Source organism: Podarcis raffonei, chromosome 4 (genome assembly GCF_027172205.1).
Source record: "Podarcis raffonei isolate rPodRaf1 chromosome 4, rPodRaf1.pri, whole genome shotgun sequence".
Taxonomy (NCBI): Eukaryota; Metazoa; Chordata; class Lepidosauria; order Squamata; family Lacertidae; genus Podarcis; species Podarcis raffonei.
In genome coordinates this window covers 2069835-2097068 of record NC_070605.1, presented here as the reverse complement: position 1 = coordinate 2097068, position 27234 = coordinate 2069835, and the positions used below count along the sequence as shown (strand labels likewise).

The following is a 27234-nucleotide window of genomic DNA, read 5'->3' as shown; positions in this document are numbered from 1 at the left end:
AACTTTTTGACAGCAAGAGCTGTTAGTGGATTGGACTCCCTTGGGAGTGCTGGAATTTCCATTCTTTGAGGTTTTCAAATGAAGTTGGATGGTCATCTGTCATGGATGCTTCACTTGCTATGCCAGCATCACAAGGGGTGAAATAGATTGCACCAGGGATCACTTCAAGCTCAAAAATTCTACAATTCCGTTATTCTCCCCTGTATGAATTCTTTGATGGGAAGTGAGATTGGACCTCTGACTGAAGCTCTTTCCACATTCCATGCACTGATAGGGTTTCTCCCCTGTATGAATTCTTTGATGTTTAGTGAGATCGGAGCTCATACTGAAACTCTTTCCACATTCCACACACTGATAGGGTTTCTCCCCTGTATGAATTCTTTGATGTTTAGTGAGATCGGCGCTTCTACTGAAGCTCTTTCCACATTCCATGCACCGATAGGGTTTCTCCCCTGTATGAATTCTTTGGTGTTTAGTGAGATCGGAGCTTCTACTGAAGCTCTTTCCACATTCCACACACTGATAGGGTTTCTCCCCTGTATGAATTATCTGATGCGAAGTGAGACTGGAGCTCATACTGAAGCTCTTTCCACATTCCATGCACTGATAGGGTTTCTCCCCTGTATGAATTCTTTGATGGGAAGTGAGAGAGGAGTTCCGACTGAAACTCTTACCACATTCCACACACTGATACGGTTTCTCCCCTGTATGAATTCTTTGATGTTTAATGAGATCGGAGCTCATACTGAAGCTCTTTCCACATTCCACACACTGATAGGGTTTCTCCCCTGTATGAATTCTTTGATGTTTAGTGAGATCAGCGCTTCTACTGAAGCTCTTTCCACATTCCATGCACCGATAGGGTTTCTCCCCTGTATGAATTATTTGATGGGAACTGAGATTGCAGCTCATACTGAAGCTCTTTCCACATTCCATACACTGATAGGGTTTCTCCCCTGTATGAATTCTTTGATGTTTAGTGAGATTGTAGCTCATACTGAAGCTCTTTCCACATTCCACACACTGATAGGGTTTCTCCCCTGTATGAATTATGTGATGGGAAGTGAGATTGTGGCTGTGACTGAAGCTCTTTCCACATTCCAGGCACTGATAGGGTTTCTCCCCTGCATGAATTCTTTGATGGGAAGTGAGAGAGGAGCTCTGACTGAAGCTCTTTCCACATTCAATGCACTGATAGGGTTTCTTTCCAATGAGATTTTGTTGATGGGAACTGGAATGGGAGCTCTGACTGCAGCTCTTTCCACACTCCAAATTTTTACGTGCCTTCTCCACTCTGCAGATTGTGTTGTGGTCTCCTTTGTTCTTGTTTTCCAATTCATCACCATCTGCAATGGAGAGAAAAAGGGATTAGAGTCTCAGGAACAAATGGAGCCCCCAGTTAGGGAATAATGCTCATTAAATTTGTTGTAGAGAAGGCAGTGTTCATTACCTTTGTTATTTGCAATAAACCAATGTATTTATTATTGGATTCTAATCGTTGGTTGAATGTTGCTTTGTTTGAAGTAAGTTACTCATTTTATAAATTTTGTACTTTTTGTAATTTTTTTGTACTTTTTTCATTGGATTGGATTGTTGTTATAATTACCGTATTTTTCGCTCGATAACACGCACCTGACCATAACACGCACATAGTTTTTAGAGGAGGAAAACAAGAAAAAAAAAATTCTGAATGAAACAGTGGATGTATCATTTTTGTGCTTCATGCTGCGGCCACAGACATGTGATTTGACGGTGAGTTTGGGGTAGCCCAATGCAAAGATCCTGAGGATCCACGTGGATCCATGCTTTGTAACCACGTTTTTGTACCATTGCAGCCCCAGGCAACAGTGGGTGCGTGATTTTTTTGGTGCAGGCTGTAGCCATGGACATGCTATGTGATCTGATGGTGAATTTGGGGTGACCCAATGCAAAGATCCTGAGGATCCATGTGGATCCATGCTTTGTAACCACGTTTTTGTACCATTGCAGCCCCAGGCAACAGTGGGTGTGTGATTTTTTTGGTGCAGGCTGTAGCCATGGACATGCTATGTGATCTGATGGTGAATTTGGGGTGACCCAATGCAAAGATCCTGAGGATCCATGTGGATCCGTGCTTTGTAACCATGTTTTTGCACCATTGCAGCCCTGTTTTTGCATCAGATCATTGCTATGTGATCTGATGGTGAATTTGGGGAGACTCAATGCAAAGATCCTGAGGATCCATGTGGATCCGTGATTGGAACCAGGTTTTAAGTAGGGAGGGAAGGAAAAACATAGAAAGGATAAGGAGCACCGAAAGGGGTGTGCAGAGAGGCAGCTGGCTAAGAATGCAGGAGAGGGGTTTTACCGGAGGGAGGAAAGGAAGGCAAAAGTCCCCCCCCCACAAGCCAGCCAGCTCTCTCTCTCTCCCCCCCCCCAACCTGCATGTTGCCTGCGAGTCCCAGACGCACGGAGAGGAATCACTCTGCTTGCCTGGAGGGGAGGGGTTTTCTCTGCTCTTTGTTCCGTTTGAGCAAACACAGTAAGGAAACAGAAGCAGGTGGGCAGTAAGACCCTGAGGCAGAGCTTCCTCCTTTCAAGGCTTCCCTTCTCCGGACGATTTGATATTTGCCTGATTTTTGCCTTCACTCGCGCTTGTCAGCTCCAAGGACCACACATTCGCTCAATAACACGCACAGACATTTCCCCTTACTTTTTAGGAGAAAAAATCTGCGTGTAATAGAGGGAAAAATACGGTACTGTTTCATGTTTATACAGTAGCACCTCGGGTTACCTAACCCTCGGATTATATAAACATCAGCTTATGAAAGCCACAAATCCATGTGCAGTGATCCTTGGGTTGCGAAAATCTCGGGATCTGGCCAGATCTCCGGAACGGATCCCATTCGCAACCAGAAATACGACTGTATATGTGTTGGAAGCTTCCCAGATTGGCTGGGGCAACCCAACCAGATGGTCAGGGTATACATAAAAATTATTATTATTACTATTATTATCACTGCTAGTACTACCTGAGATTCAATCAGCCTGGCTCTTCTCTGGGGCAGATGTTGTTTGGCCCAGTCATGGCATCCCCTCCATCTCCAGTGTCAGTCATCTCTTTGGTCAACCCAAGACTGACAGCAGCAAAAACAAAAACAGGAAACCTGACAGAAGCTACTTATCTTTCCGAACAACTCTGAAGCTGACATTTAAGATGCCTGGGCAGTTCAGATCAGCCCAACTGTGGTAGAAGGAGGCAGAACTGGAGGAAGATTGTTCACAGAAAAAACTGTAATCTACTATTTCTTGTGGGGGTGTTAGGTTCCCAGGTGTTGTAGGGGGCGCTGTGAAAATATATGAGGTTTGTCACATAGAGGTATGTTTTGAATTTCCTGGCAGATAGGACGATCCCACACGGAGGCTTACCAAGAGAGGCCACGATCCCCCAATTCTCCTCCATGACGTCCTTATGCAGAGCTCTCTGGTCAGGATCCAGCAACTCCCACTCCTCGTCCATTAAACGAACAGCGACATCTTCAAAGCACACTGGACCCTAAAAGAAAAAGGGAAATTTCCTCCTCTGAGACAGCAGAAATATGATCTGCTACACAATGCTCTGTTATTTCCTTCCTTTTAATTGCCGTGTTATTTCAATAGGATTGCTTTGCTGCACACTTTAATTATGGGTACCTATTTTAACGCTTTAATTGAATTCTTTTATTCTGCATTTTAAGTGTGGGTATTCGTCTTTTTGCAAATAGGTGGTACTCCAGCTTATGTTTACGTTTCTCTGCCTTCGCAAGCATTCCAGTTTCCCCGATAGAAGGATCCACTTTCTCCTCTCCTCATGAGTTGTTCTGGGGTGGTTCCCTTCCAATGCCCTAGAGCGAAATTCAAGGGGTTCAAGGGGGCATGGAGAGGGGGAGGAATGGGGGGCAGGCCCCATTTTGCAGTGGATGGGGCTGGCTAGGTGAATCTTGGACATTATTTGTTATCGTCTGTCCGCTGCTTAGAAGCCTATTTTAGCATTCATTGATGAATACAGAAATACAAGAAGCCTAGTTTGGATGGCCATCTGTCTTGCAGGATCTAGCTGAGATTCCTGCAATGCAGGGGGTTGGACTTGATGACTCTTTTTGTCCCTTCAACTCTAGGATTCAATGAAAACTGCAACTACAGATGAATCCTACTGGCAACATTCAGAAGGCTGGTGTCACAGAGTTATCTGGGCAGGAAATCTGACACATCACAGCTGGAGTTTACTCTTTATCAGCAAGAACACGATGTTCACACACTTGGCTGAGTTTCGGGCTTCATGAGAACAGCAGCTCATTCCCTGAGCCTCTTCCTCCACAAAAGCAGTTGCTGAGAGTGAAGGCCCCCGGCTCCCCACAGCTTTCCAAGTCCCCTCCTCTCTGGGGTTTCTGGCAAGCGATTGAACAGTGTGCCAGTGTACAGCCTGCCTTTGCTCCTCCATGTTAGACCTCTCTTGGCTCTGAGAGACAAGCAGGGAGGGGGGCTTCTGGCAGAAGGAGAGGGAGACCCCGGTGGCTCCTCCTTCTCCTGACTCACCTCTGTCTCTCGACCTTCCTCCTCTCACCTCCTCCCTCTTCCCACTCGCCTCCTTCTTCTTCTGCCTCTGATTCTGCACTGCATTCTGCCACAGAGTCTCCCAGCTCACCAAGCCCTGTTTCCCCTTCAGCTTCTGACACCTCCTCTTCCCAGGCTTCTCCCTCTTCTCCCTCTGACCGCCCATCCTTCCTCTACCTCCACTCCTTCGGCTCTGAGCCGTCTTCCCTTCCTGGTTCCCCGGCTGCTTCCTCCCACCATTCCTCTGTGCCCAACCAGTCCATGACATTGCTCCATCCCTCGGTCTCTGTCCCCACAAGGCAGCTGCCCCTGACCTGATCTGGTTCCACAGCCGCTGCTTCCCTTCTGCTCCCATGAAAAGGCAGATCAGGAGGTCTTGCTGGCATCATTCTTTCACCTGCAAAAGAAAAAAAGGTAAGCAGGATGCCAGGAGTGCCTGCTTCTCTCACAGGGGAAACAGGACATCTCTAACTACAGATGGGCTTTGAGAAAGCCTTACCTGCTGAGTGCAGTTGAAGGTTTGTGCCCATTTCATGTTAGGTGTGCAGAAATACATCTCCCCTCCTCTGAACCCTTGTCCCCAACCCCCACCCCTCAAAAAAAAAAAAAAAAAAACAAGATGAAAAGAACCCTCGGATGAGTTGGAAAACCAACAGAACAAGACCAAACGGAGAAAAGCCACCTTCCTCCTTACCCAGTGGCCTCTCTCTGGTGTCCAACGGAGCCCTCTCTGCCTCACAGGAATCCAGGTCCATTTCTGCAAAATGATCCCTTTTCTGAAAGAACAATACGAATTCAAAACAGTAAATGAAAGGTGAGAAATATTAGAAAGAGAATGCAAAGGGTGTTAGATTTCATTCCCCGAAAACGGATGGGCCACCAGCAGACCATTTTTGGATATTCTCCATCCTGTTTGGAGCCCCTTGGGAGTATCCAGAGGAAAGTCTCTCTCACCTGCTTTCTCTCTGCCTGCTCTCTCTCCTCTGCCTGACTCAGGAGGAAACCTTTGGCCAGGGCCACCGCCTGGGAACTGGTCTCCGCTCCACAGTCCCTCACCCAGCTCTGCATCTCTGGTGGAAGGACAGCCAGGAACTGCTCCAAGATCACCAGGTCCACCATCTCAGCTTTTGTGTGCCTTTCTGGCTTCAGCCACTGATGATCAAGGTGGTAGAGTTGGCTGCAAACCTCTCGGGGTCCTTTGGCCTCCTGGAAGCAGAACTGCCTCAACTGCTGGCTCTGCACCTCTGAGCAGTGGGTATCCTCCTCACCCAGGATCTTCTGCACAGAGTTTTCCAAGAATCCCGCACTGCTCCCAGTTTGGATGACATGGCCTCTTCCTGCTCTAGGGCCAGCTGTGTCTCGCTCATCCATCTGTGCTCTCAGGAAGCCTCTGAGAGATGGGAAGGAACCCTTTGGTCTTCTGCCAAGTTCTGTCAGTCTGAATGAGAAGCTCTAGCAAATCCTACAAAGCAAATACATTGTTCTGTTACAAAAGTTGTACAGTATCAGGAGAAGAAAAAGTTTCCCTCATGGATGAGTCTTCTTGGGAACCAGGGTAGGACTGCACCACAGCCCAGACTCTGAGCTATCTTTCAAAAAAGGAGGAGGAGGAGGAGGAGGAGGAGGAGATGGAGGCCTCTAGAAGGGAGATTGTGGAAATGTGGAGGCAAGCGAAGAGATTAATGTGAGGTGAATCAGCCTGGTTGCTCCTTCCTTCCAGTCAATGCATGAAATCAGAACTGATTGACAAGGGAGTCATTGGTTGCTAGTGAAAAATGACTACGTGTGTTGAATCTGAATCTCCTTTCTTGTAGCTTGAAGCCATGGGTTGGAATCCTGCGCCCAGGTGACATGGCTCTCCTAAAGGCCGGCCTCACTATACACTGCCTTTGTTGATCTAAAAGCAGCCTTTGATACAGTCTCCAGAACCAGACTCTGGGACAGACTACAGGGGACCTACATAGACAGAGGGCTTCTGCTCTTCATTCAGGCACTGCACGCAAACACGGCTCTTAGAGTCAGGTGCAGCCGCCTAGGACACCTAATGGACCCTATTAAAACCTCTAAAGGAGTCAGGCAAGGGTGCCTATTGGCCCCTCTACTATTCAATTTCTATCTAAATAATTTAGTATCTGCACTCCATGACTCAGAACTCCACCCTCCGAAGCTCGCAAATCGGCATATTTCGGTCCTGCTATATGCCAATGATGCAGTAATTCTATCTAGAACCCCCACTGGACTCAAAAGAGCACTAAGAAAGCTCGCAGCATATTGTGAATTTGAATGTCTCAAAATCAACTATCAAAAGACCAAGATACTCGCTTTTGGGGCAAAACCAAAGCTTAAAAGCTGGGAACTCCAAGGCCATAAATTAGAACAAGTCATAGAATCATAGAATCATAGAGTTGGAAGAGACCACAAGGGCCATCGAGTCCAACCCCCTGCCAAGCAGGAAACACCATCAGAGCACTCCTGACATATGGTTGTCAAGCCTTTGCTTAAAGACCTCCAAAGAAGGAGACTCCACCACACTCCTTGGCAGCAAATTCAACTGTCGAACAGCTCTTACTGTCAGGAAGTTCTTCCTAATGTTTAGGTGGAATCTTCTTTCTTGTAGTTTGGATCCATTGCTCCGTGTCCGCTTCTCTGGAGCAGCAGAAAACAACCTTTCTCCCTCCTCTATGTGACATCCTTTTATATATTTGAACATGGCTATCATATCACCCCTTAACCTCCTCTTCTCCAGGCTAAACATGCTCAGCTCCCTTAGCCGTTCCTCATAAGGCATCATTTCCAGGCCTTTGACCATTTTGGTTGCCCTCCTCTGGACACGTTCCAGTTTGTCAGTGTCCTTCTTGAACTGTGGTGCCCAGAACTGGACACAGTACTCCAGGTGAGGTCTGACCAGAGCAGAATACAGTGGCACTATTACTTCCCTTGATCTAGATGCTATACTCCTATTGATGCAGCCCAGAATTGCATTGGCTTTTTTAGCTGCCGCGTCACACTGTTGGCACAAACTATAACTATCTAGGAATGGTGGTACAGGCCTCAGGAGCCAACAAACTACACATAAACTCCATCGGGAGTTCAGCGAAAAAACCCGCAAATTGTATCCTTAAATTTTTCAGAGCACAAGGGGGCTTCTTCGTTCCCGCAGCTCGAAAACTATACAAGGCCAAAACTTTGGCACAACTCCTTTATGGTTCCTTTTTGCCCCCGCCTTCCTCGGCTTCCTCCCCCCTTGAGAGAGTTCAATCTGGACTTCTTAGAGCTCTCCTCCAAGTGCCCAGATGTGTATCAAACGCATGGGTGAGATTGGAAACGGGGATGATGAGAGTGGAGGCTAGCATCTGCCTAACATCAATCTACAAATGGCTGACATTGAATCTGCTCCCCCGAGGGATAGCCCCACTGACCCTCTGTGACCAATTCCAGTCAGGCTGGCAGACTGCAGTTCTGAACACCCTCCAGAAACTGGGTTTTGCCCCTCAAGCCCTTCTAAGTCTGGGCTTGGGCCAGGCAAAAGCCACAGTCAAGCAAAGAATATTAGATACCGAGAGACAACAGGACTTCGCAAGGTGCCCCGACCATAAAATTGGAGAAATCGAGAAATATATAGCCGCACCGGCAGAATATCTCTTCTTTCTCGCATCTAGAAATACAAGAAGGGCCTTTACACTCGCCAGAAGCTCGGCTCTTCCCTCACCGGTCCTGGATGGAGCCTTTAGAAAAGTCCCGTATGCTCAGAGACTTTTCACCTGTCCATTGGGAGAGATAGGAAGCCAAAACACTTGTTCTTTAGACGTCCCTTTTACGAAGAGACACGTAGTAAGACCATTGATCCCCTGCTGGTGAGGCTCGCTGACCTCCCGCAAAAGCAAAAATTTGACCTTTTCCTGTTAGGCAAAGATCAGAACATGACCTGGATGGTCGCCAGATTCTGTGTACAGATCTGTAGGCGCAGACCATCTCCCAACTCAAAATAGTCCGTCATGAAAATCCCCAAACTCGGTTTCATGGGTGACTCTGAGTCAACTCCCTGGGATAGTTTGTTGGTGTACATTGTTTTTAAATTTATTGTTGTACATAAATTGCCTGTTTTAGTTCTGTGACTGTACCCCCAAGTGTGTTTTATAAGCTGGTCTCTGACCGTAATAAATGATCTAATCTGACATGGCTCTCCTATCTCCTCTCTGTCTCCTCCTCTCCAACTCAACATACCCAGCTCCTCATAAAGCTTGGCTTGATCTGCTTGGCTGGCCTCCTCTGCCAATAAGGAGAAAGGAAGAAGGGAAAGAGACAAAGAGGTTTGGGAGCAACCATTCATACACGTTTCCTCTGTTGTGCAATGACGCTGACCCGTGTCACTCACGACAGAAGTCCTACTGATAGCCTTATTCACAGAAGCTAGATTTCTATCTGCTAGATTTCCCAGGGGGCTCTGAATAATTTTTTTTTCTGGAAGGGGGGGGCAGTAACCTCCTCCCCTCCCCCCCCACAAAAGATCTAAAGGACGGAGACAGTTCCTGCCACCTCGCCCCTCCCTGGCAGGACCCCCTGCTCCCTGGGGCTCCCCCCCCCCCCACATGAGCCACCCTCCCCTGCTGCATCCCTGGGACCCCCACCTTCTCCCCACTGCACCCTCCTGGGGGGGGAGAGAGGAGACTCACCAGATTCCCGTGGAAGAGAACAATGCAGCATTTGCAGCAGAGGAAAGCAACCCCCCCCCCCCGCTTGCAGGAAGGGGAGGGAGGGGCTTTTCCTCTGGAGGACCTGGCCCCCCTTTACTTCCTTTCCCCTCTAGGAATGCAGCTCAGTTCCCTTTAACCCTTGCAGAGCCGAGTCCACCCTGCTCAGTCCTCTCTGCCTTTTCTCTCCTGCATTGCAGAATCCCAGAGATGCTTATTTTATTTTTGCTCTTGGTTGGTCTGTGATCTGCTCCCTCCCTTGGCCAGAAACTGGAGGAAGAGGTTGCAGGGAAAAGGGGGTTGCAGGAAGCGAGGAACCTCATCCTAGAATGGGAGGGAGCCCTAAGGGTCATCTATTCCAGCCCCCCTGCAAGGCAGGAATCTCAGCCAAAGCATCCAACCTCTGCTTAAAAACCTCCAAGGAAGGAGAGTCCGCCATCTCCCAAGGGATTCTGCTGCTCTTCTCGTCAGAAGAAACTGCTTTCTGGTCCTCTGGATCCCTTATTCTGGGTGCTCCCCTCTAGGGCAGGAGAAAACAAGCTGGCTCCCTCTTCCATGGGTCAGCCCTCCAGATATTGAGAGGTGGCTCTCGGGTCTCCATCCAGGCAGATTTTGTCTCCATCTGGGTTTGTTATTACTGGAATGGCTACCTGTCTGGCACTCAGGTATCAGGAGGCCAGGGATTATCACTCAGGTAGAGGGGCTGCTGAGTAGCTGAGCTCACAGGTCTATAGGAATTTCTGAAGTTTTCCCAGTGAGCCAGAACATAGATACATTTATCAGAAAATTCTTACATTTGGTATTGTGCAGCAGAGGCCCTTTGACCAGAAGGGAAGAAACTGATGACGTGTTTTGTGGGGACAAGTCACAAAAGTCACAAAATGATGGTGCTGATTTTGGTAGTGGGCTGCATGTGCATGATATCTGCTGCAGGGGCAAGCCCCCCAAAAAAACTATACATAAATTTTGCCTTCCAGTGTCCGGCTATACCTCTTGGCTCGTCCTCCAAACTTTGCTGGGGGGCTGTGTTCCCCCTCCCAAAGCAGGGACACACTCTTAGCACCCGAAAGCTGTACCACCTCATTGCTGCTGCCGGGGGTGTGAGGGTTTATATAGTGGCGGGTGATGCCCTTTTGAAATATTTGGCCAATTAAGTGAGGGAGGGAATCCCTCAAGGGAGAGCAGCAGCTGATTTGCTACCTGTGCTATGACACCCTCCTCTCAGCTGAGCAGGTGCCCTGGGGGGACTTCAGAGGGGAGGTCTGGTGGCAGGAATCTGAGCATCCTGGACCCTGCCCCTATGGTTCCCCTTGCCCTCCACCAAACACCCATTGAGTGTAACAAAAGAGATTGCTGGAGGCAGGGGTGGGACCTGTTGGCCCTGAATATCTGGATTGGCTAAGCAGATGAAATGGACAGAAGCATCTCAGCCAGTGGGAAAGGCAGACATATTGACTATGGCAGGCATAGGCAAACTCGGCCCTCCAGATGTTTTGCGACTACAATTCCCTTCATCCCTGACCACTGGTCCTGTTAGCTAGGGATGATGAGAGTGGTAGTCCCGAAACATCTGGAGGGCCGAGTTTGGGGATGCCTGCACTATGGGTTGTGGACTCTCCATCTTTGGCGATCTTCACATACCCGTCAACTGTCCTGCTTTGAGTGGGATGTCCTGCAATTCCAGAAGCCACCCTGGCTTCTGATTGGCTCCCAGGATGGCCTGTTTTGGCTCCCGTGAAACTGTGGCCCCAAAGGACGCCCATTTTGGGGGGGTCCTTGCTCTCGCGTGAGTTACGTGACTCATTCAGGAGCGTGGCCCCAGAAGTCGCAGGTCCCAATTTCCCTCTGCAACATGTTGGAGGGTAGGCAGAGTTTGGGAGGACAACTCTATTCATATTCTATGGCTGTGGGTGACAGGAGAAAGAGTGGACGATGTCAGAATCTTCAGAGGGCCAGCAGAGGAGCCTCCCTTGCATGAATCACCACAGCCCCCTAGTGGCCTTAAAAGCAGGTGAGCAGTGAGTCTCCCTCAGGTTTTAAAAGGAGTGCTGCATTACTAGGCTGTCTCACAGGATGCTTTTTATTATGTTTTTATCATTGTTGTTCTGTATTGTCCTTTTAATGTTGTAAACTGCCCTGGTATATTCTGATAAAGGGGGGTATATAAATTGAATAAATACTACTACTGCTACTACTGCTCCTACTACTACTTCCCCAGCACTATAAGTTCCTTGTTTGATGATGATTTTATGTTATAAAGGGCTCTGAGTTCCGCCTTCTGGAGTGCCAAGTCCTTTTGAGAGAACTGCTGTGGAGCTGAGATGAAGGCAGAGAGACCATTTCCTCTCCACCCAGCAGAGGTGTGGAACTCCAGGAAGACGCAACCTGAAAGACAGTGCGCTATTTTATTATTTTTTTTAATAACTCCTGCTTATGTTATATGATGTTATGATGTATTGTAATTTTCATAAAATGTATACATTGCTTGATTGTAAAAACACACAAACACACTCTTTCGTCTCCCAATCTAACAGAATACCATATGTGCCTTTCAGCAGTTGGAATCTAAGTCTCTCCTGTATTTGTCAAAGGACTCTCTGAAATTCTGATGTTAGCCTGTATCTCCTTTTGGTGTATGTAAAGGAAATGCCCTCTGGGAATTCCCATTTATATCTAATGTCAGCTCTCCTGAGTGCTATTGTTAAATATCTATATTTGGTTCTTCTAAGTCTCAATTTCAGTGGAATCTCTCTAAAGGTATCTACTTTCTGTCTGGCAACCACATGATTTTTTTCAAAAACTGTTCTGAAGGATTGCGTCCTTCACTCTTTTTGTTACTAGTGTTAATAAAACATCTCCTAACTGCCTCCGTTCGCAATTTTCACGTGATCTAATTCTGAAACAGCTCTCTGAAAGCCCATCCAACCAATCTTTGCTTTCTCCCAGCCATTCTGAAATTGTCTGTGTCACATATGTCTCCAAATTTGGCTCTGAATCAGATTCTGGAAGGCCTCTGTCAGGTAGATGTTAACTTATTACTTCATCTAAATGTCACAGGATTAAACAAGGTACTACAGTGGTACCTTGCGTTACAAACGCTTCAGGTTACATACGCTTCAGGCTACAGACTCAGCTACCCCAGAAATAGTACCTCGGGTTAAGAACTTTGCTTCAGGATGAGAACAGAAATCGTGCTCTGGCGGCCCCATTCGCTAAAGTGGAGCTTCAGGTTAAGAACAGTTTCCGGTTAAGAACGGACCTCCAGAACAAATTAAGTAATTAACCCGAGATACCACTGTACAGGCACAGCTTCTCTTAAACTCCCTCCTCTCATAATCAGTTGTTACACTTCAGGTATCCAGAATAAATGCTAAAAGGCTTAAGTCTGTTTCTGCTGCTTCTCTCTCATTCCCTTCCTTAGTTATGACAGGACAGCCCAGCTTCCTTCATGGCTTCATACTTTGGTCCGTGAGCGAGGGGCCACTTTTCCTTGGTTCCCCTCTCTCTTAGCAGTCCCACTCCCGAGGTATTTTCCTTTGTATGCCAGACCCAGGGGATCCTCTGAGTCCTATTTACTGACTCAGAAATCTCCTTTTCCTAGAAAATCTCTCCCCTCCCGAATGGAAGGAGACCCCAGAAGAAGAGTCTTCCCACAGCTTCTCCCTCCAGATTAAGTCCCGTCTGAAGACTCTCTCCAGATCCTCAACATGGACTTCCTATCTCAGCTACGACTGTTAATAGAGGATGAGCTGCCTCACTTCATGAAATTAAAACCTCGCTCCTTCAAAGTATTAGAGTTCAAAGACTGTGATAAAAATGAAAGAAGACCAAAGGGAGAACAATATCGTGGTTCTCAAATGATGGATAACATAGGTTACTACAGGAGAAAGAAAATAAAATAATAATTGTTATTATTTATAATTTATTATTTATACCCCGCCCATCTGGCTGGGCTTCCCCAGCCACTCTGGACGGCTTCAAATAAAATATTAAAATACTAACACATCAAACATTAAAAGCTTCCCTAAACAGGGCTGCCTTCAGATGTCTTCTAAAAGTCTGGTAGTTGTTGTTCTCTTTGACATCTGGTGGGAGGGCGTTCCACAGGGAGGGCGCCACTACTGATAAGGCCCTCTGGCTGGTTCCCTGTAACTTAGCTTCTCACAGTGAGGTAACCTCCAGAAGGCCCTCGGTGCTGGACCTCAGTATCTGGGTAGAACTTCAAAGGTATCCCATTGTAGAGCGCATTGCTGTAGTCCAAGCGGGAGATAAGCAGAGCATGCACCAATCTGGCGAGGCAGTCCGCAGGCAGATAGGGTCTCAGCCTGCGTACCAGTTGGAGCTGGTAAACAGCTGCCCTGGACACAGATTTGACCTGTGCATTCATGGACAGCTGTGAGTCCAAAATGACTCCCAGGCTGAACACAGCCCAGGGGGAAGGAGCGGAACCACTGTATGACAGTGCCCCCAGCTTCCAGCCCCTCAAGATGGTCCAGAAGGATGTTATGGTCGATGGTATCAAACGCCGCTGAGAGATCCAGCAGAACTAGGAAACAGCTCTCACCTTTGTCCATAGCCCGCCAGAGATCATCAACCAGTGCGACCAAGGCAGTTTCAAGTCCCATGCTGAGACCTGAATCCCGTCTGGAAGGGATCCAAATGGTTCGCTTCCTCCAGGCGTGCCTGGAGTTGTTCAGCAACCATTCGCTCAATCACCTTGCCCAAGAATGGAGGATTTGAGACTGGGCGATAGTTTTTTTTATATATATAAATTTTTATTAAGGTTTTTACAGTATTACAAAATGAAAACGAAAAAAACAAAAACAAAATAAAAATAGTTAAAAACAATTCAATCTTTTCATCACTTATTTTTCATTTACTTGTTTCCCGGACCTCCTCATACCTCCCTTTTTTGTATTCCAGTTCAATTTATTTAGTTCCGCAATTCCTTTCCCACTTTATTTTATCCTGATCTTTTTAATCTTAAATCATTATAGCATTAAATTTTTACCTATTAAAAAACCATTTTTTCATATTCTTTTATACCATTACAGCTAGAAACCACTTAATTTCACTCCAACATCATTCTAGCATTCATTAATTTTGCAATATTTCTGTAAATAGTCTTAAAATTTCTTCTAGTCTTCTTCCACCGACTCTTCTCCCTGGTCTCGGATTCTGCCAGTCATTCCCGCCAATTCCATGTAGTCCATCACCTTCATCTGCCATTCTTCCAGAGTGGGTATGTCTTGTGTCTTCCAATACTTTGCAATAAGTATTCTTGCTGCTGTTGTAGCGTACATAAAGAATGTTCTATCCTTCTTTGACACCGATTGGCCGACTATGCCCAGGAGAAAGGCCTCTGGTTTCTTCAAGAAGGTATATTTAAATACCTTTTTCAATTCATTATAAATCGTCTCCCAGAAAGCCTTAATCCTTGGGCACGTCCACCAAAGGTGAAAGAATGTACCTTCAGTTTCTTTACATTTCCAACATTTATTATCGGGCAAGTGATAAATTTTCGCAAGCTTGACTGGTGTCATGTACCACCTGTATATCATTTTCATAATATTCTCTCTTAGGGCATTGCATGCCATAAACTTCATACCTGTGGTCCATAACTGTTCCCAGTCAGCCATCATTATGTTATGTCCAACATCTTGTGCCCATTTAATCATAGCAGATTTCACCGTTTCATCCTGAGTATTCCATTTCAACAGCAAGTTATACATCTTTGACAAAATCTTAGTTTTGGGTTCTAACAGTTCTGTTTCTAATTTTGATTTTTCCATCTGGAAGCCAATTTTCTTGTCCGAATTATATGCCTCCATTATCTGATAATAATGAAGCCAGTCTCGCACTTTGTTCTTTAGTTTCTCAAAACTCTGCAGTTTCAGTCTATCTCCATCTTGTTCCAAAATTTCCCAATATTTCGGCCATTTGACCTCCATATTGAGCTTTTTCTGAGCTTTCGCTTCCATCGGTGACAGCCACCTTAGGGTTTTATTTTCCAATAAGTCCTTATATCTTATCCAAACATTAAACAATGCTTTCCTAACAATATGGTTTTTAAACGCTTTATGCGCTTTGACCTTGTCATACCACAGATATGCATGCCATCCAAATACGTTGTTAAAACCTTCCAAATCCAAAATGTCTGTGTTTTCAAGAAGTAGCCATTCTTTCAACCAGCAAAAAGCTGCTGATTCATAGTAAAGTTTAAAGGGAAGCATTCACCACCCCACGAAGCCCATTCCGGCTAGCTTTTATAAGCCAGGATGGACAAGGATCAAGGAGACAAGTGGTTGGTTTCACTCGTCCAAGCAGCCTGTCCATATCTTCGGGGGTAACAGATTGGAATTGATCCCACACAACTTGACTAGACAGGACTCTAGCACTCTCCCGCCCTGCTCCCACGGTGGAGTCTACGTCTTCTCGAATCGGAGCGACTTTGTCTGCAAAAAACTTTGCAAAATCATTGCAGGAGATCATGTGGCCTGTACTGGGCCCTACTGGAGCAGGTGGTTCTGTTAAATTGTGAACCACCTGAAAGAGTCTCCTGCTGCTGTTTTCCGCAGATGTAATAGAGGCGGTGAAGAAAGTCTTCTTTGCTGTCACTATCAGCACTTGGTAGGCTCAAAATTGAGCTCTAGCCCGTGTCCGCTCAGATTCAGAATGGGTTATCCGCCACCGGCACTCTAGCCGTCTCAGCGATTGTTTCATCACCCTCAGCTCCGAAGAAAACCACGGGGCTGTCCGGGCTCCATGCAATCGGAGAGGGCGCTTCGGAGCCAAACAGTCAATAGCCCTGGTTAACTCCACATTTCAGCGGGCCACCAGGGAATCAGCTGAAAGGCCATCAACATGGGATAAAGCATCCCCTACCGCTCTCTGGAAACCATTTGGATCCATTAAGGGGCGGACCATCTGAATCGGTCCCACTTCCCTGAAGAGGGGAAGGTTCGCGGAGAAGTCCAGTTGCACCAGGAAGTGATCTGACCATGGCAATTCTTTAGTTTCACTTTTACTTAGTGTCAGATAACCAACATCCATAGAGGTGAACACCAGGTCTAAGGCATGTCCGTGACTATGAGTTGGGCCAAACATATTCAGGGAAAGCCCCATGGAGGCCATGCTTTCCACGAAGTCCCAAGCGGCCCCTTGTAAGGTCGTGTCGGTGTGGATGTTAAAATCCCCTAGGACAACCAAACTAGGTGTCTCCAGGAGAACATCCGCCATGACCTGGAGCAGCTCAGGCAGGGAATCCTTGGTGCAGTGGGGAGGTCGGTACACCAAAAGGAATCCTGTACTGCCCCTATTGCCCAACTTCCAGAACATGCACTCAGAGAACTGGGTCTTCCCAATAGGACGCCTGCTCCACAGGGTAGGACACAAACCAATGCCTTCAAGTTTTGTTTTGTTTTTAAAAAAGACTGACTAAACATGCGGAAGAACTTTTTGACAGCAAGAGCTGTTAGTGGATTGGACTCCCTTGGGAGTTCTGGAATTTCCATTCTTTGAGGTTTTCAAATGAAGTTGGATGGTCATCTGTCATGGATGCTTTACTTGCTATGCCAGCATCACAAGGGGTGGAATAGATTGCACCAGGGATCACTTCAAGCTCAAAAATTCTACAATTCCGTGATTCTCCCTTGTATGAATTCTTTGTTGTTTTTTTAAATAAATGTTTATTAAAGTTTTACAAAACAAAAAGTTCATCATTTCACATAGATCATTCCATTTATTAAAGCCCACAGAAAAATCAAAAAACAAAAATATATAGCAAAAAAGAAGAATAGAAAAAAGAAAAATCCACTTTAAAAAGTTACAAAATTCCATGTCCCTCTGTCCTGACCTCCTCACATCTCCCTTTTTTGTGTTCCTCTTTATTCCAATCTAATTCAGCAAGTTCAAACCCTTATTCAAGCCATGCTTACAATTATATTTTTCTAATTATTATGTCCCAAGTTTTCGTTATCTTAGCCCATTCCTCATCTTATATACTAAGACATAATTTTATTCTGTTCATAGCCCCCTTCTCCTTTTTGAAATTCTTCTTTTCGTTCACATTTAACCAAATCCCACATGCCCTGTTACCTTCACTTCCCACATCATGTTAACACTCAAACATTTTGCAATATTTTTGTAAATAGTCCTTAAACTTTTTCCAATCCTGTTCCATCAGTTCTTCTCCCTGGTCCTGGATTCTGCCAGTCATTTCAGCCATCTCCATGTAGTCGATCACTTGCATCTGCCATTCTTCCACGGTGGGTAAATCTTGTGTCTTCCAATACTTGGCGAGAAGTATTCTTTCTGCTGTTGTTGCATACATAAAAAATGTTCTGTCCTTGTATGAATTCTTTGATGGGTATTCAGATGGCCTCTCTGGCTGAAACTCTTTCCACATTCCAGGCACTGATAGGGTTTCTCCCCTGTATGAATTCTTTGATGGGAAGTGAGAGAGGAGTTCCGACTGAAACTCTTACCACATTCCACACACTGATACGGTTTCTCCCCTGTATGAATTCTTTGATGGGAAGCGAGAGTGCAGCTCTTACTAAAGCTCTTTCCACATTCAAAGCATTTATATGGTTTCTCCCCTGTATGAATTCTTTGGTGTTTAGTGAGATCGGAGCTTCTACTGAAGCTCTTTCCACATTCCATGCACTGATAGGGTTTCTCCCCTATGTGAATTCTTTGATGGGAAGTGCAATCTAAACTGCTACTGAAGCTCTTTCCACATTCCACACACTGATAGGGTTTCTCCCCTGTATGTATTCTTTGATGTTTAGTGAGAGTGGAGCTTCTATTGAAGCTCTTTCCACATTCCACACACTGATAGGGTTTCTCCCCTGTATGAATTATTTGATGTTTAATGAGATCGGAGCTTCTACTGAAGCTCTTTCCACATTCCACACACTGATAGGGTTTCTCCCCTGTATGAATTCTTTGATGGGAAGTGAGATTGTGGCTGTGACTGAAGCTCTTTCCACATTCCACACACTGATAGGGTTTTTCCCCTGTATGAATTCTTTGATGTTTAGTGAGATCGGAGCTTCTACTGAAGCTCTTTCCACATTCCACACACTGATAGCGTTTCTCCCCTGTATGAATTCTTTGATGGGAAGTGAGAGAGGAGCTCATACTGAATATCTTTCCACATTCAATGCACCGATAGGGTTTCTTTCCAATGAGATTTTGTTGATGGGAACTGGAATGGGAGCTCTGACTGCAGCTCTTTCCACATTCCAAATTTTTACGTGCCTTCTCCACTCTGCAGATTGTGTTGTGGTCACCTTTGATCTTGATTTCCAATTCATCACAATCTGCAATGGAGAGAAAAAGGGATTAGAGCCTCAGGAACAAATGGAGCCCCCAGTTAAGGAATAATGCTCATTAGATTTGTTGTAGAGAAGGCAGTGTTCATTACCTTTGTTATTTGTAATAAACCAATGTATTTATTACTGGATTCTAATCGTTGGTTGAATGTTGCTTTGTTTGAAGTAAGTTACTCATTTTAAAAAATTTGTACTTTTTGCAAAATTTTTGTACTTTTTGCATTGGATTAGATTGTTATTATTACTGTTTCATGTTTTTACAGTAGCACCTCGAGTTACGTAAGCCTCACGTTATATAAACTTCAGCTGATGAAAGTGGCAAATCCATACGCATGCACAGAACAGTGATCTTCGGGTTGCGAAAACCTCGTTATCTGGCCGGAACTCCGGAATGGATCCCATTCGCAACCAGAAGTACGACTGTATATGTGTTGGAAGCTTCCCAGATTGGCTGGGGCAACCCAACCAGATGGTCAGGGTATAAATAAAAATTAATAATAATAATAATAATAATAATAATAATAAATGTTATTTATATCCCGCCCTCCCCAGCCGAAGCCGGGCTCAGGGCAGCTAACAACAATCAAATAATCAAACAATCAAATAATCCAACATTCTAAAAACATTTCATTATAAAAATTAATTAAAATCAAATTGATGGCAACCGTTAAGCAAAATTCTATGCAGGTTGCCAGAGGAGGGAGTTAGGCTGCGCCCTGACCCAAAGCCTGGTGGAACAACTCTGTCTTGCAGGCCCTGCGGAAAGATGTCAGGTCCCGCAGGGCCCTAGTCTCTTGTGACAGAGCATTCCACCAGATTGGAGCCGCAGCCGAGAAAGCCCTGGCTCTAGTTGAGGCCAGCCTAACCTCTCTGTGGCCTGGGACCTTCAGGATGTTTTTATTTGCAGACCGTAGGTTCCTCTGTGGGGCATACGAGGAGAGGTGGTCCCGTAGGTACGAGGGTCCTAGGCCGTATAGGGCTTTATTTATTTATTTTTTAAAATAATATTTATTACTTTTACAACAATTTAAACACTTACAAAAAAAGAAAAAACAGTACATTACAATACAAAAACACTACATAACACTAAAACATTAAACTAACAAGACAAAACAAAAACAATTTAAAAACACATCAAAAAAAAGAAGAAAAAAATTTCAATATCTTATCTTTCTTTCACATATTTCCACGGCCTCCTCACACCTCCCTTTTTGTATTCCACTTCTATTAATTATTTCAGCAATTCCTTTCAATCTTCCCGTTTTCTATCCTATAATTATCTTAACACATTTTAACCTTATTTTTCCTTTAATACTCTATTAATCTATTTATACTTAATTCCTTATAACATTTCTACTAAAGCCATATAACTTCATTCCAACATTCTTCTAACATTCATTGATTTTACAATATTTCTATAAATAGTCTTTAAACTTTCCCCAGTCTTCTTCCACCGACTCTTCTCCCTGGTCTCGGATCTTGCCAGTCATTTCTGCCAATTCCATATAGTCCATCAACTTCATCTGCCATTATCCAGCACTTCACAGTGCTTTCAAGAAGCAGCCATTCTCTCAGCCAGCAAAAAGCAGATGGTTCACAACAAAGTTTAGGGGTCTGGCAGGGCAAGTCCACCTCCTTCTTTGGCATCCGTCAATATCTTAAATTTTACTCGAGGCTTCCTGCCCTGCCAAACAAATCTAGAAACATCCCTCTGCCACCTCCTGAAACAATCCCTCCCATCCAAAACTTGCACTGTTTGAAACGAAAGCAACATCCCTGGCAACACAGCAACCCTCATCCCCACCACAACTCGTCCCAACAATAACAACTTCAGATTTATCCATATTTCCCAATCCCCCTTCTCTTCAATCCAACGTCCCTCACAGTTATCCTTAAATAGATTCACATTTTTGGCGGTCCTACTGACCCCCAAATGCCTCTCTTTCTCAACCGATGTTAGTCCTGTCTCCTCCTGAAACTCTGTCAAGCTTTCCTTTCCCAATTCAGGTAGGGCTCTGGTCCTCAAATTCGTCTGTTTTTCTTTAAGTTCCATCATAACAAATGTCAGCTTATGTTCATCGAGTTGCCTTTGAATGGATGGGACTCTCTCTCTCTCCAGTTGTATTGCTTTACATTCAGCAACAAGGGTTTTCTCCCTGACTTCATCCGCAGTTTGCCGTATCAAAGTAGATTCCTGTATCAATTTCTGGACGGTTTCTGTATTGGTGTTCACCTTTTGTCCCAGATTATTTAAACTTTCTACAATTAAGTCGATTTTAATATTTGCAGCATCAACTTTCACATTTATCACGTCTGTTTTCTTGTGAAGCTGTTCCAGCGAATCGTTAATTTTCACTAATGCGACCACTAAGGCCTCTTCTGTCGACATTTCGTCTGTTTTTTCCTTTCCATTTGCCATAACACTTAAGAGATTCAAGGTCAATCCCAGAGTCTCACAATTTTTTATCTTGCAGCTGGAAATTCCCCTAGCCCAGCTCTTATAAAGCAACCAATTTCAGAGATTTCCACTAGGGGGAAACAGTTTCTATTTATAATAGTCAATAATGTCCCCTTTAAACGCAACTCATACAATCCAAAGTTAGTTTCAGTTTTCAGTTACTTTTTACTCCTTTTTAGAAGCAGCCGGAGACAGTAGAAACAATGTATTTCTCTTATTTTGCTAGCTGTCAAGGAACGTTCTAAGTGCTGTCAATGAACATTCCAAAACGTCAGTCCTGCTAGCAGCCCGTTTCCAAGGTCAGAGCGGCGGTATTTTAACTCTCTTCACTCTCTCCTGTAGGCATACTCAGTCCGCAACTTCCCCCCCTCTTCTCCTGCCTCCAAGGGGGGTTTTATGCTCTTTACCGATGGAAATTTAGTCTTTTACAGAAGGCTTTCCAAGACTTCAGTTTGCAGCCTCCTTGCCTCAGTCTATTTACAAATAGGGAAGGCGGACTTCCTGTATTGAACCTCCCCATTTCGATGCCAAATTAAACGTTTAAAATCCAATTCTCCCGCTTCAGCTCTACTCACGGGTAATTACTTTGGAGTCAAATTGTCCACAGGAAAAAGTCAGTGCTCTCCAGCAACAGCTATGCGGCTTCGCTCCGTGGAAGAAGCAGACAATTTGAAGCACCGCGCTGCTCACCCCACTTCGCTCTGGATCCCCGAAACCGGGTTTCCCTGCGAGTAGGGGAGGCGCAAAAGGTGCCCACCGAATCCCACGCTCACAGGCTTCTCCCGCCTGTGATTTCTTGCAGGTCTCCGCCTTCGCCATGGCAGCCAGACCCAAATTCCCACGGGGCAAATTACTCCCGATCAGAGGAATTCCGCCATTACCGGAGGCACCAACCCGGAAGTCTCCCTAGGCAGTATAGGGCTTTAAAGGTTAAAACCAGCACCTTAAACCTGATCCTGTACTCCACCGGGAGCCAGTGCAGCTGGTATAGTACCGGATGAATGTGATCTTGCAGTAAAGACCCCATAAGGAGTCTCGCCGCGGCATTCTGCACCCGCTGGAGTTTCTGGGTCAGTCTCAAGGGCAGCCCCACGTAGAGCGAGTTACAGTAATCCAGTCTGGAGGTGACCGTCGCGTGGATCACAGTGGCTAGGTCAGGGCGAGAGAGATAAGGGGCCAACTGCTTAGCTTGGCAAAGATGGAAAAAATGCCGCCTTTGTTATAGCTGCAATCTGCGCCTCCATGGAAAGGGAGGTATCGAAGATTACACCCAAACTCTTAACGGACGGTGCTGGCACTAATTGTGCCCCCGCAAGAGATGGGAGTTGCCCCCTCAATCCCATATCGTCCCGTCCCAGCCAGAGTACCTCTGTCTTTGAAGGATTTAACTTCAACCGGCTCCCACATAACCATCCAGCCACAGCTTCCAGACATCTGGTCAGTGTGTCTGGGGCCGAGTCAGGATGGCCATCCATCAACAGATAGAGTTGGGTGTCATCGGCATACTGATGGCAACCCAGCCCAAAACTCCAGACAAGCTGGGCGAGGGGGCGCATAAAGATGTTAAAAAGCATCGGGGATAGTATCACACCCTGAGGCACTCCACACACCAAGGAGTGGCGCGATGACAATTCCCCCCCAAGCGCCACCCTCTGTCCCCAACCAGAGAGAAACGAGCGCAGCCATTGAAGGACTGTGCCCTGGATCCCCACGTCGGCAAGGCGGTGGTCCAGGAGTTCATGATCGACCATGTCGAAGGCTGCTGACAGGTCTAGAAGAATCAGCAGCCCCGACCCGCCTCGATCCAGCTGCCTGCGGAGATCATCTGTTAGGGCGACCAGAGCCGTCTCAGTCCCATGACCAACGCGGAAGCCGGACTGGAATGGATCCAGAGGCGATGTTTCATTCAGAAACCTGCCAAGCTGTTCAGCAACCGCTCTCTCAATTACCTTACCCAGGAATGGAAGATTCGAAACCGGGCGGTAATTGGATAGATCTAAGGGATCTAATGATGTTTTCTTTAAGAGCGGGTGCACCACTGCCTCCTTCAGTTCCCCTGGGAATATCCCGGTGCCAAGAGACAAATTGATGATATCCCCCAGGGGAGCCCGCACCTCGTCTGGACACGCTCTAATCAGCCATTGCTATTATTATCACTGCTACTACTACCTGAGATTCAATCAGCCTGGCTCTTCTCTGGGGCAGATGTTGTTTGGCCCAGTCATGGCATCCCCTCCATCTCCAGTGTCAGTCGTCTCTTTGGTCAACCCAAGACTGACAGCAGCAAAAACAAAAACAGAAATCCTGACAGAAGCTACTTATCTTTCCGAACAACTCTGAAGCTGACATTTAAGATGCCTGAGCAGTTCAGATCAGCCCAACTGTGGTAGAGGGAGGCAGAACTGGAGGAAGATTGTTCACAGAAAAAACTGTAATTTACTATTTCTTGTGGGGGTGTTAGGTTCCCAGGTTTTGTAGGGGGTGCTGTGAAAATATATGAGGTTTGTCACATAGAGGTATTTTTTGAATTTCCTGGCAGCTAGGACGATCCCATAGGGAGCCTTACCAAGAGAGGCCACGATCCCCCAATTCTCCTCCATGACATCCTTATGCAGACTTCTCTGGTCAGGATCCAGCAACTCCCACTCCTCGTCTGTGAAACGAACAGCAACATCTTCAAAGCACACTGGACCCTAAAAGAAAAAGGGAAATGTCCTCCTCTGTGACAGCAGAAATATAATCTGCTACACAATGCTCTGTTATTTCCTTCCTGTTAATTGCTGCATTATTTCAATAGGATTGCTTTGCTGCACATTTTAATTATGGGTACCTATTTTAACACTTTAATTGAATTCTTTTATTCTGCATTTTAACTATGGGAATTCGTCTTTTTGCAAATAGGTGGTACTCCAGCTTATGTTTATGTTATTCTGCCTTCGCAAGCATTCCAATTTCCCCGATGGAAGGATCCACTTTCTCCTCTTCTCCTGAGTTGTTCTGGGGAGGTTCCCTTCCAATGCCCTAGAGCCAAATTCAAGGGGTTCATGGGGGCATGGAGAGGGGGAGGAATGGGGGGCAGGCCCCATTTTGCAGCGGATGGGGCTGGCTAGGTGAATCCTGGCCACTATTTGTACTCGTCTGTCCGCTGCTTAGAAGCCTATTTTAGCATTCATTGATGAATATAGAAATACAAGAAGCCTAGTCTGGATGGCCATCTGTCTTGGAGGATCTAGCTGAGATTCCTGCAATGCAGGGGGTGGGACTTGATGACCCTTTTTGTCCCTTTCAACTCTAGGATTCCATGAAAACTGCAACTACAGATGAATCCTACTGCCAACATTCAGAAGGCTGGTGTCACAGAGTTATCTGGGCAGGAAATCCCACAGTTCACAGCTGTATTTAACTCTTTATCAGCAAGAACACGATATTCGCAGACTTGGCTGAGTTTCGGGCTTTATGAAAACAGCAGCTCATTCCCTGAGCCTCTTCCTCCACAAAAGCAGTTGCTGAGAGTGAAGGCCCCCGGCTCCCCACAGCTTTTCAAGTCCCCTCCTCTCTGGGGTTTCTGGGGAGCGATCAAACAATGCGCCAGTGTGCAACCTGCCTTTGCTCCTCCATTGTAAGCCATTTGCTGGCTCTGAGAGACAAGCAGGGAGGGTGGATTCTGGCAGAAGGAGAGGGACCCCCGGTGGTTCCTCCTTATCCTGACTCACCTCTGCCTCTCGACCTTCCTCTCCCACTCGCCTCCCCCCTCTTCTGCCTCTGATTCTGCACTGCATTCTGCCACAGACTCTCCCAGCTCACTAAGCCCTGTTACACCTTCAGCTTCTGACACCTCCTCTTCCCAGGCTTCTCCCTCTTCTCCCTCTGACCGCCCATCCTTCCTCCACCTCCACTCCTTGGGCTCTGAGACGTCTTCGTTTCCTGGTTCCCTGGCTGCTTCCTCCCACCATTCCTCTGTGCCCAACCAGTCCATGACATTGCTCCATCCCTCGGCCTCTGTCCCCACAAGGCAGCTTCCCCTGACCTGATCTGGTTCCACAGCCACTGCTTCCCTTCTGCCCCCATGAAAAGATGGATCAGGAGGTCTTGCCAGCATCATTCTTTCACCTGCAAAAGAAAAAAAAGGTAAGCAGGATGCCAGGAGTGCCTGCTTCTCTCACAGGGGAAACAGGACATCTCTAACTAAAGATGGGCTTTGAGAAAGCCTACCTGCTGAGTGCAGTTGAAGGTTTGTGCCCATTTCATGTTAGGTGTGCAGAAATACATCTCCCCTCCTCTGAACCCTTGTTCCCAACCCCCACCCCTCAAAAAAAAAACACCCAAGATTAAAAGAACCCTCGGATGAGTTGGAAAACCAACAGAACAAGACCAAATGGAGAAAAGCCACCTTCCTCCTTACCCAGTGGCCTCTCTCTGGTGTCCAACGGAGGCCTCTCTGCCTCACAGGAATCGAGGTCCATTTCTGCAAAATGATCCCTTTTCTGAAAGAACAATACGAATTCAAAACAGTAAATGAAAGGTGAGAAATGTTAGAAAGAGAATGACAAAGACAGAAGCTTTAAGGGTGTTAGATCTCATTCCCAGAAAAAGGATGGGTCATCAGCATACCATTATGGGATGTTCTCTATCCTGTTTGGAGCCCCTTGGGAGTATCCAGAGGAAAGTCTCTCTCACCTGCTTTCTCTCTGCCTGCTCTCTCTCCTCTGCCTGACTCAGGAGGAAACCTTCGGCCAGCGACACCGCCTGGGAACTGGTCTCCGCTCCGCATTCCCTCACCCAGCTCTCCATCTCCGATGGAAGGACAGCCAGGAACTGCTCCAAGATCACCAGGTCCACCATCTCAGCTTTCGTGTGCCTTTCTGGCTTCAGCCACTGATGGTCAAGGTGGTAGAGTCGGCTGCAAACCTCTCGGGGTCCCTTGGCCTCCTGGAAGCAGAACTGCCTCAACTGCTGGCTCTGCACCTCTGAGCGGAGGGTGTCCTCCTCACCCAGGATCTTCTGCACAGAGTTTTCCCAGAATCCCCCACTGCTCCCAGTTTGGATGGCATGGCCTCTTCCTGCTTCAGGGCCAGCTGTGTCTTGCTCATCCATCTGTGCTCTCAGGAAGCCTCTGAGAGATCGGAAGGAACCCTTTGGTCGTCTGCCAAGTTCTGTCCGTCTTAATGAGAAGCTCTAGCAAATCCTACAAAGCAAATACATTGTTCTGTTACAAAAGTTGTACAGTATCAGGAGAAGAAAAAGGTTTCCTGAGCATCCATGGATGAGTCTTGCTGGGAACCAGGGTAGGATTGCACCACAGCCCAGACTCTGAGCTATCTTTCAAAAAAGGAGGAGGAGGAGGAGGAGGAGGAGAAGGAGGAGGAGATGTAGGCCTCTAGAAGGGAGATTGTGGAAACGTGGAGGCAAGCGAAGAGATTAATGCGAGGGGACTCAGCCTGGTTGCTCCTTCCTTCCAGTCAATGCATGAAGTCAGAACTGATTGACAAGGGAGTCATTGGTGCCTCGTGAAAAATGACTAGGAGTGTTGAGTCCAAATCTCCTTTCTTGTAGCTTGAAGACATTGGTTGGAATCCTACGCCCAGGTGACATGGCTCTCCTATCTCCTCTCTGTCTCCTCCTCTGCAACTCAACATACCCAGCTCCTCATAAAGCTTGGCTTGATCTGCTTGGCTTGCCTCCTCTGCCAATAAGGAGAAAGGAAGAAAGGAAAGAGACAAAGAGGTTTTGGAGCAACCATTCATACACGTTTCCTCTCTTGTGCAATGACGCTGACCCGTGTCACTCACGACAGAAGTCGTACTGATAGCCTTCTTTAAAGAAGCTAGATTTCTATCTGCTAGATTTCCCAGGGGGCTCTGAATAATGTTTTTTGGGAAGGGGGGGCGGTAACCTCCTCCCCTCCCCCCCAAAGATCTAAAGGAAGGAGACAGTTCCTGCCACCTCGCCCCTCCCTGGCAGGACCCCCTGCTCCCGGGGTCTGCCCCCCCACATGAGCCACCCTCCCCTGCTGCATCCCTGGGACCCCCCCTTCTCCCCACTGCACCCTCCTGGGGGGGGAGAGAGGAGACTCACCAGATTCCCGTGGAAGAGAACAATGCAGCATTTGCAATAGCAGAAAGCAAACCCCCCCCCCCGCTTGCAAGAAGGGGAGGGAGGGGCTTTTCCTCTGGAG

At 46.5% G+C, this 27234-nt stretch overlaps 1 protein-coding gene and 1 long non-coding RNA gene across 3 annotated transcripts; both read right to left on the bottom strand.

Annotated features, from left to right (window-relative positions):
- On the bottom strand, nucleotides 1-26735 carry LOC128412052 (zinc finger protein 420-like). 2 transcript variants are annotated; one of them, XM_053384885.1, is made up of 7 exons: nucleotides 25737-26735; nucleotides 25462-25543; nucleotides 25087-25169; nucleotides 23626-23752; nucleotides 17590-18589; nucleotides 5255-5258; nucleotides 1-1266 (listed from the first exon to the last, which is right to left on the bottom strand). In XM_053384885.1, the coding sequence occupies exons 1-7, from the start codon at nucleotides 26151-26153 to the stop codon at nucleotides 160-162; spliced, it is 2820 nt and encodes a 939-aa protein (XP_053240860.1). In that variant the 5' UTR covers nucleotides 26154-26735; the 3' UTR covers nucleotides 1-159. The 2 variants fall into 2 exon arrangements, with proteins under 2 accessions (XP_053240860.1, XP_053240859.1); XM_053384884.1 differs by lacking the exons at nucleotides 5255-5258; nucleotides 17590-18589; nucleotides 23626-23752 and adding an exon at nucleotides 3409-3535 and having other exon boundaries at nucleotides 1-1346.
- On the bottom strand, nucleotides 6123-9350 carry LOC128412198 (uncharacterized). The gene is made up of 3 exons (XR_008330031.1): nucleotides 9246-9350; nucleotides 8797-8841; nucleotides 6123-6528 (listed from the first exon to the last, which is right to left on the bottom strand). It is a non-coding gene; the product is annotated as an uncharacterized LOC128412198 (long non-coding RNA).
- Nucleotides 26736-27234: the final 499 nt, after the last annotated feature.

Excerpts from the sequence above, each read along its gene's own strand:
- LOC128412052 (XM_053384885.1), bottom strand. The coding sequence starts at position 26,153 with ATGGATGAGCAAGACACAGCTGGCCCTGAAGCAGGAAGAGGCCATGCC. Across the intron at positions 25,170-25,461 it reads CACCAGAGAGAGGCCACTGG|GTGAAAGAATGATGCTGGCA; the intron begins GTAAGGAGGAAG and ends TTTCTTTTGCAG. Across the intron at positions 23,753-25,086 it reads TGGCTGTGGAACCAGATCAG|GGTCCAGTGTGCTTTGAAGA; the intron begins GTCAGGGGAAGC and ends TTTTTCTTTTAG.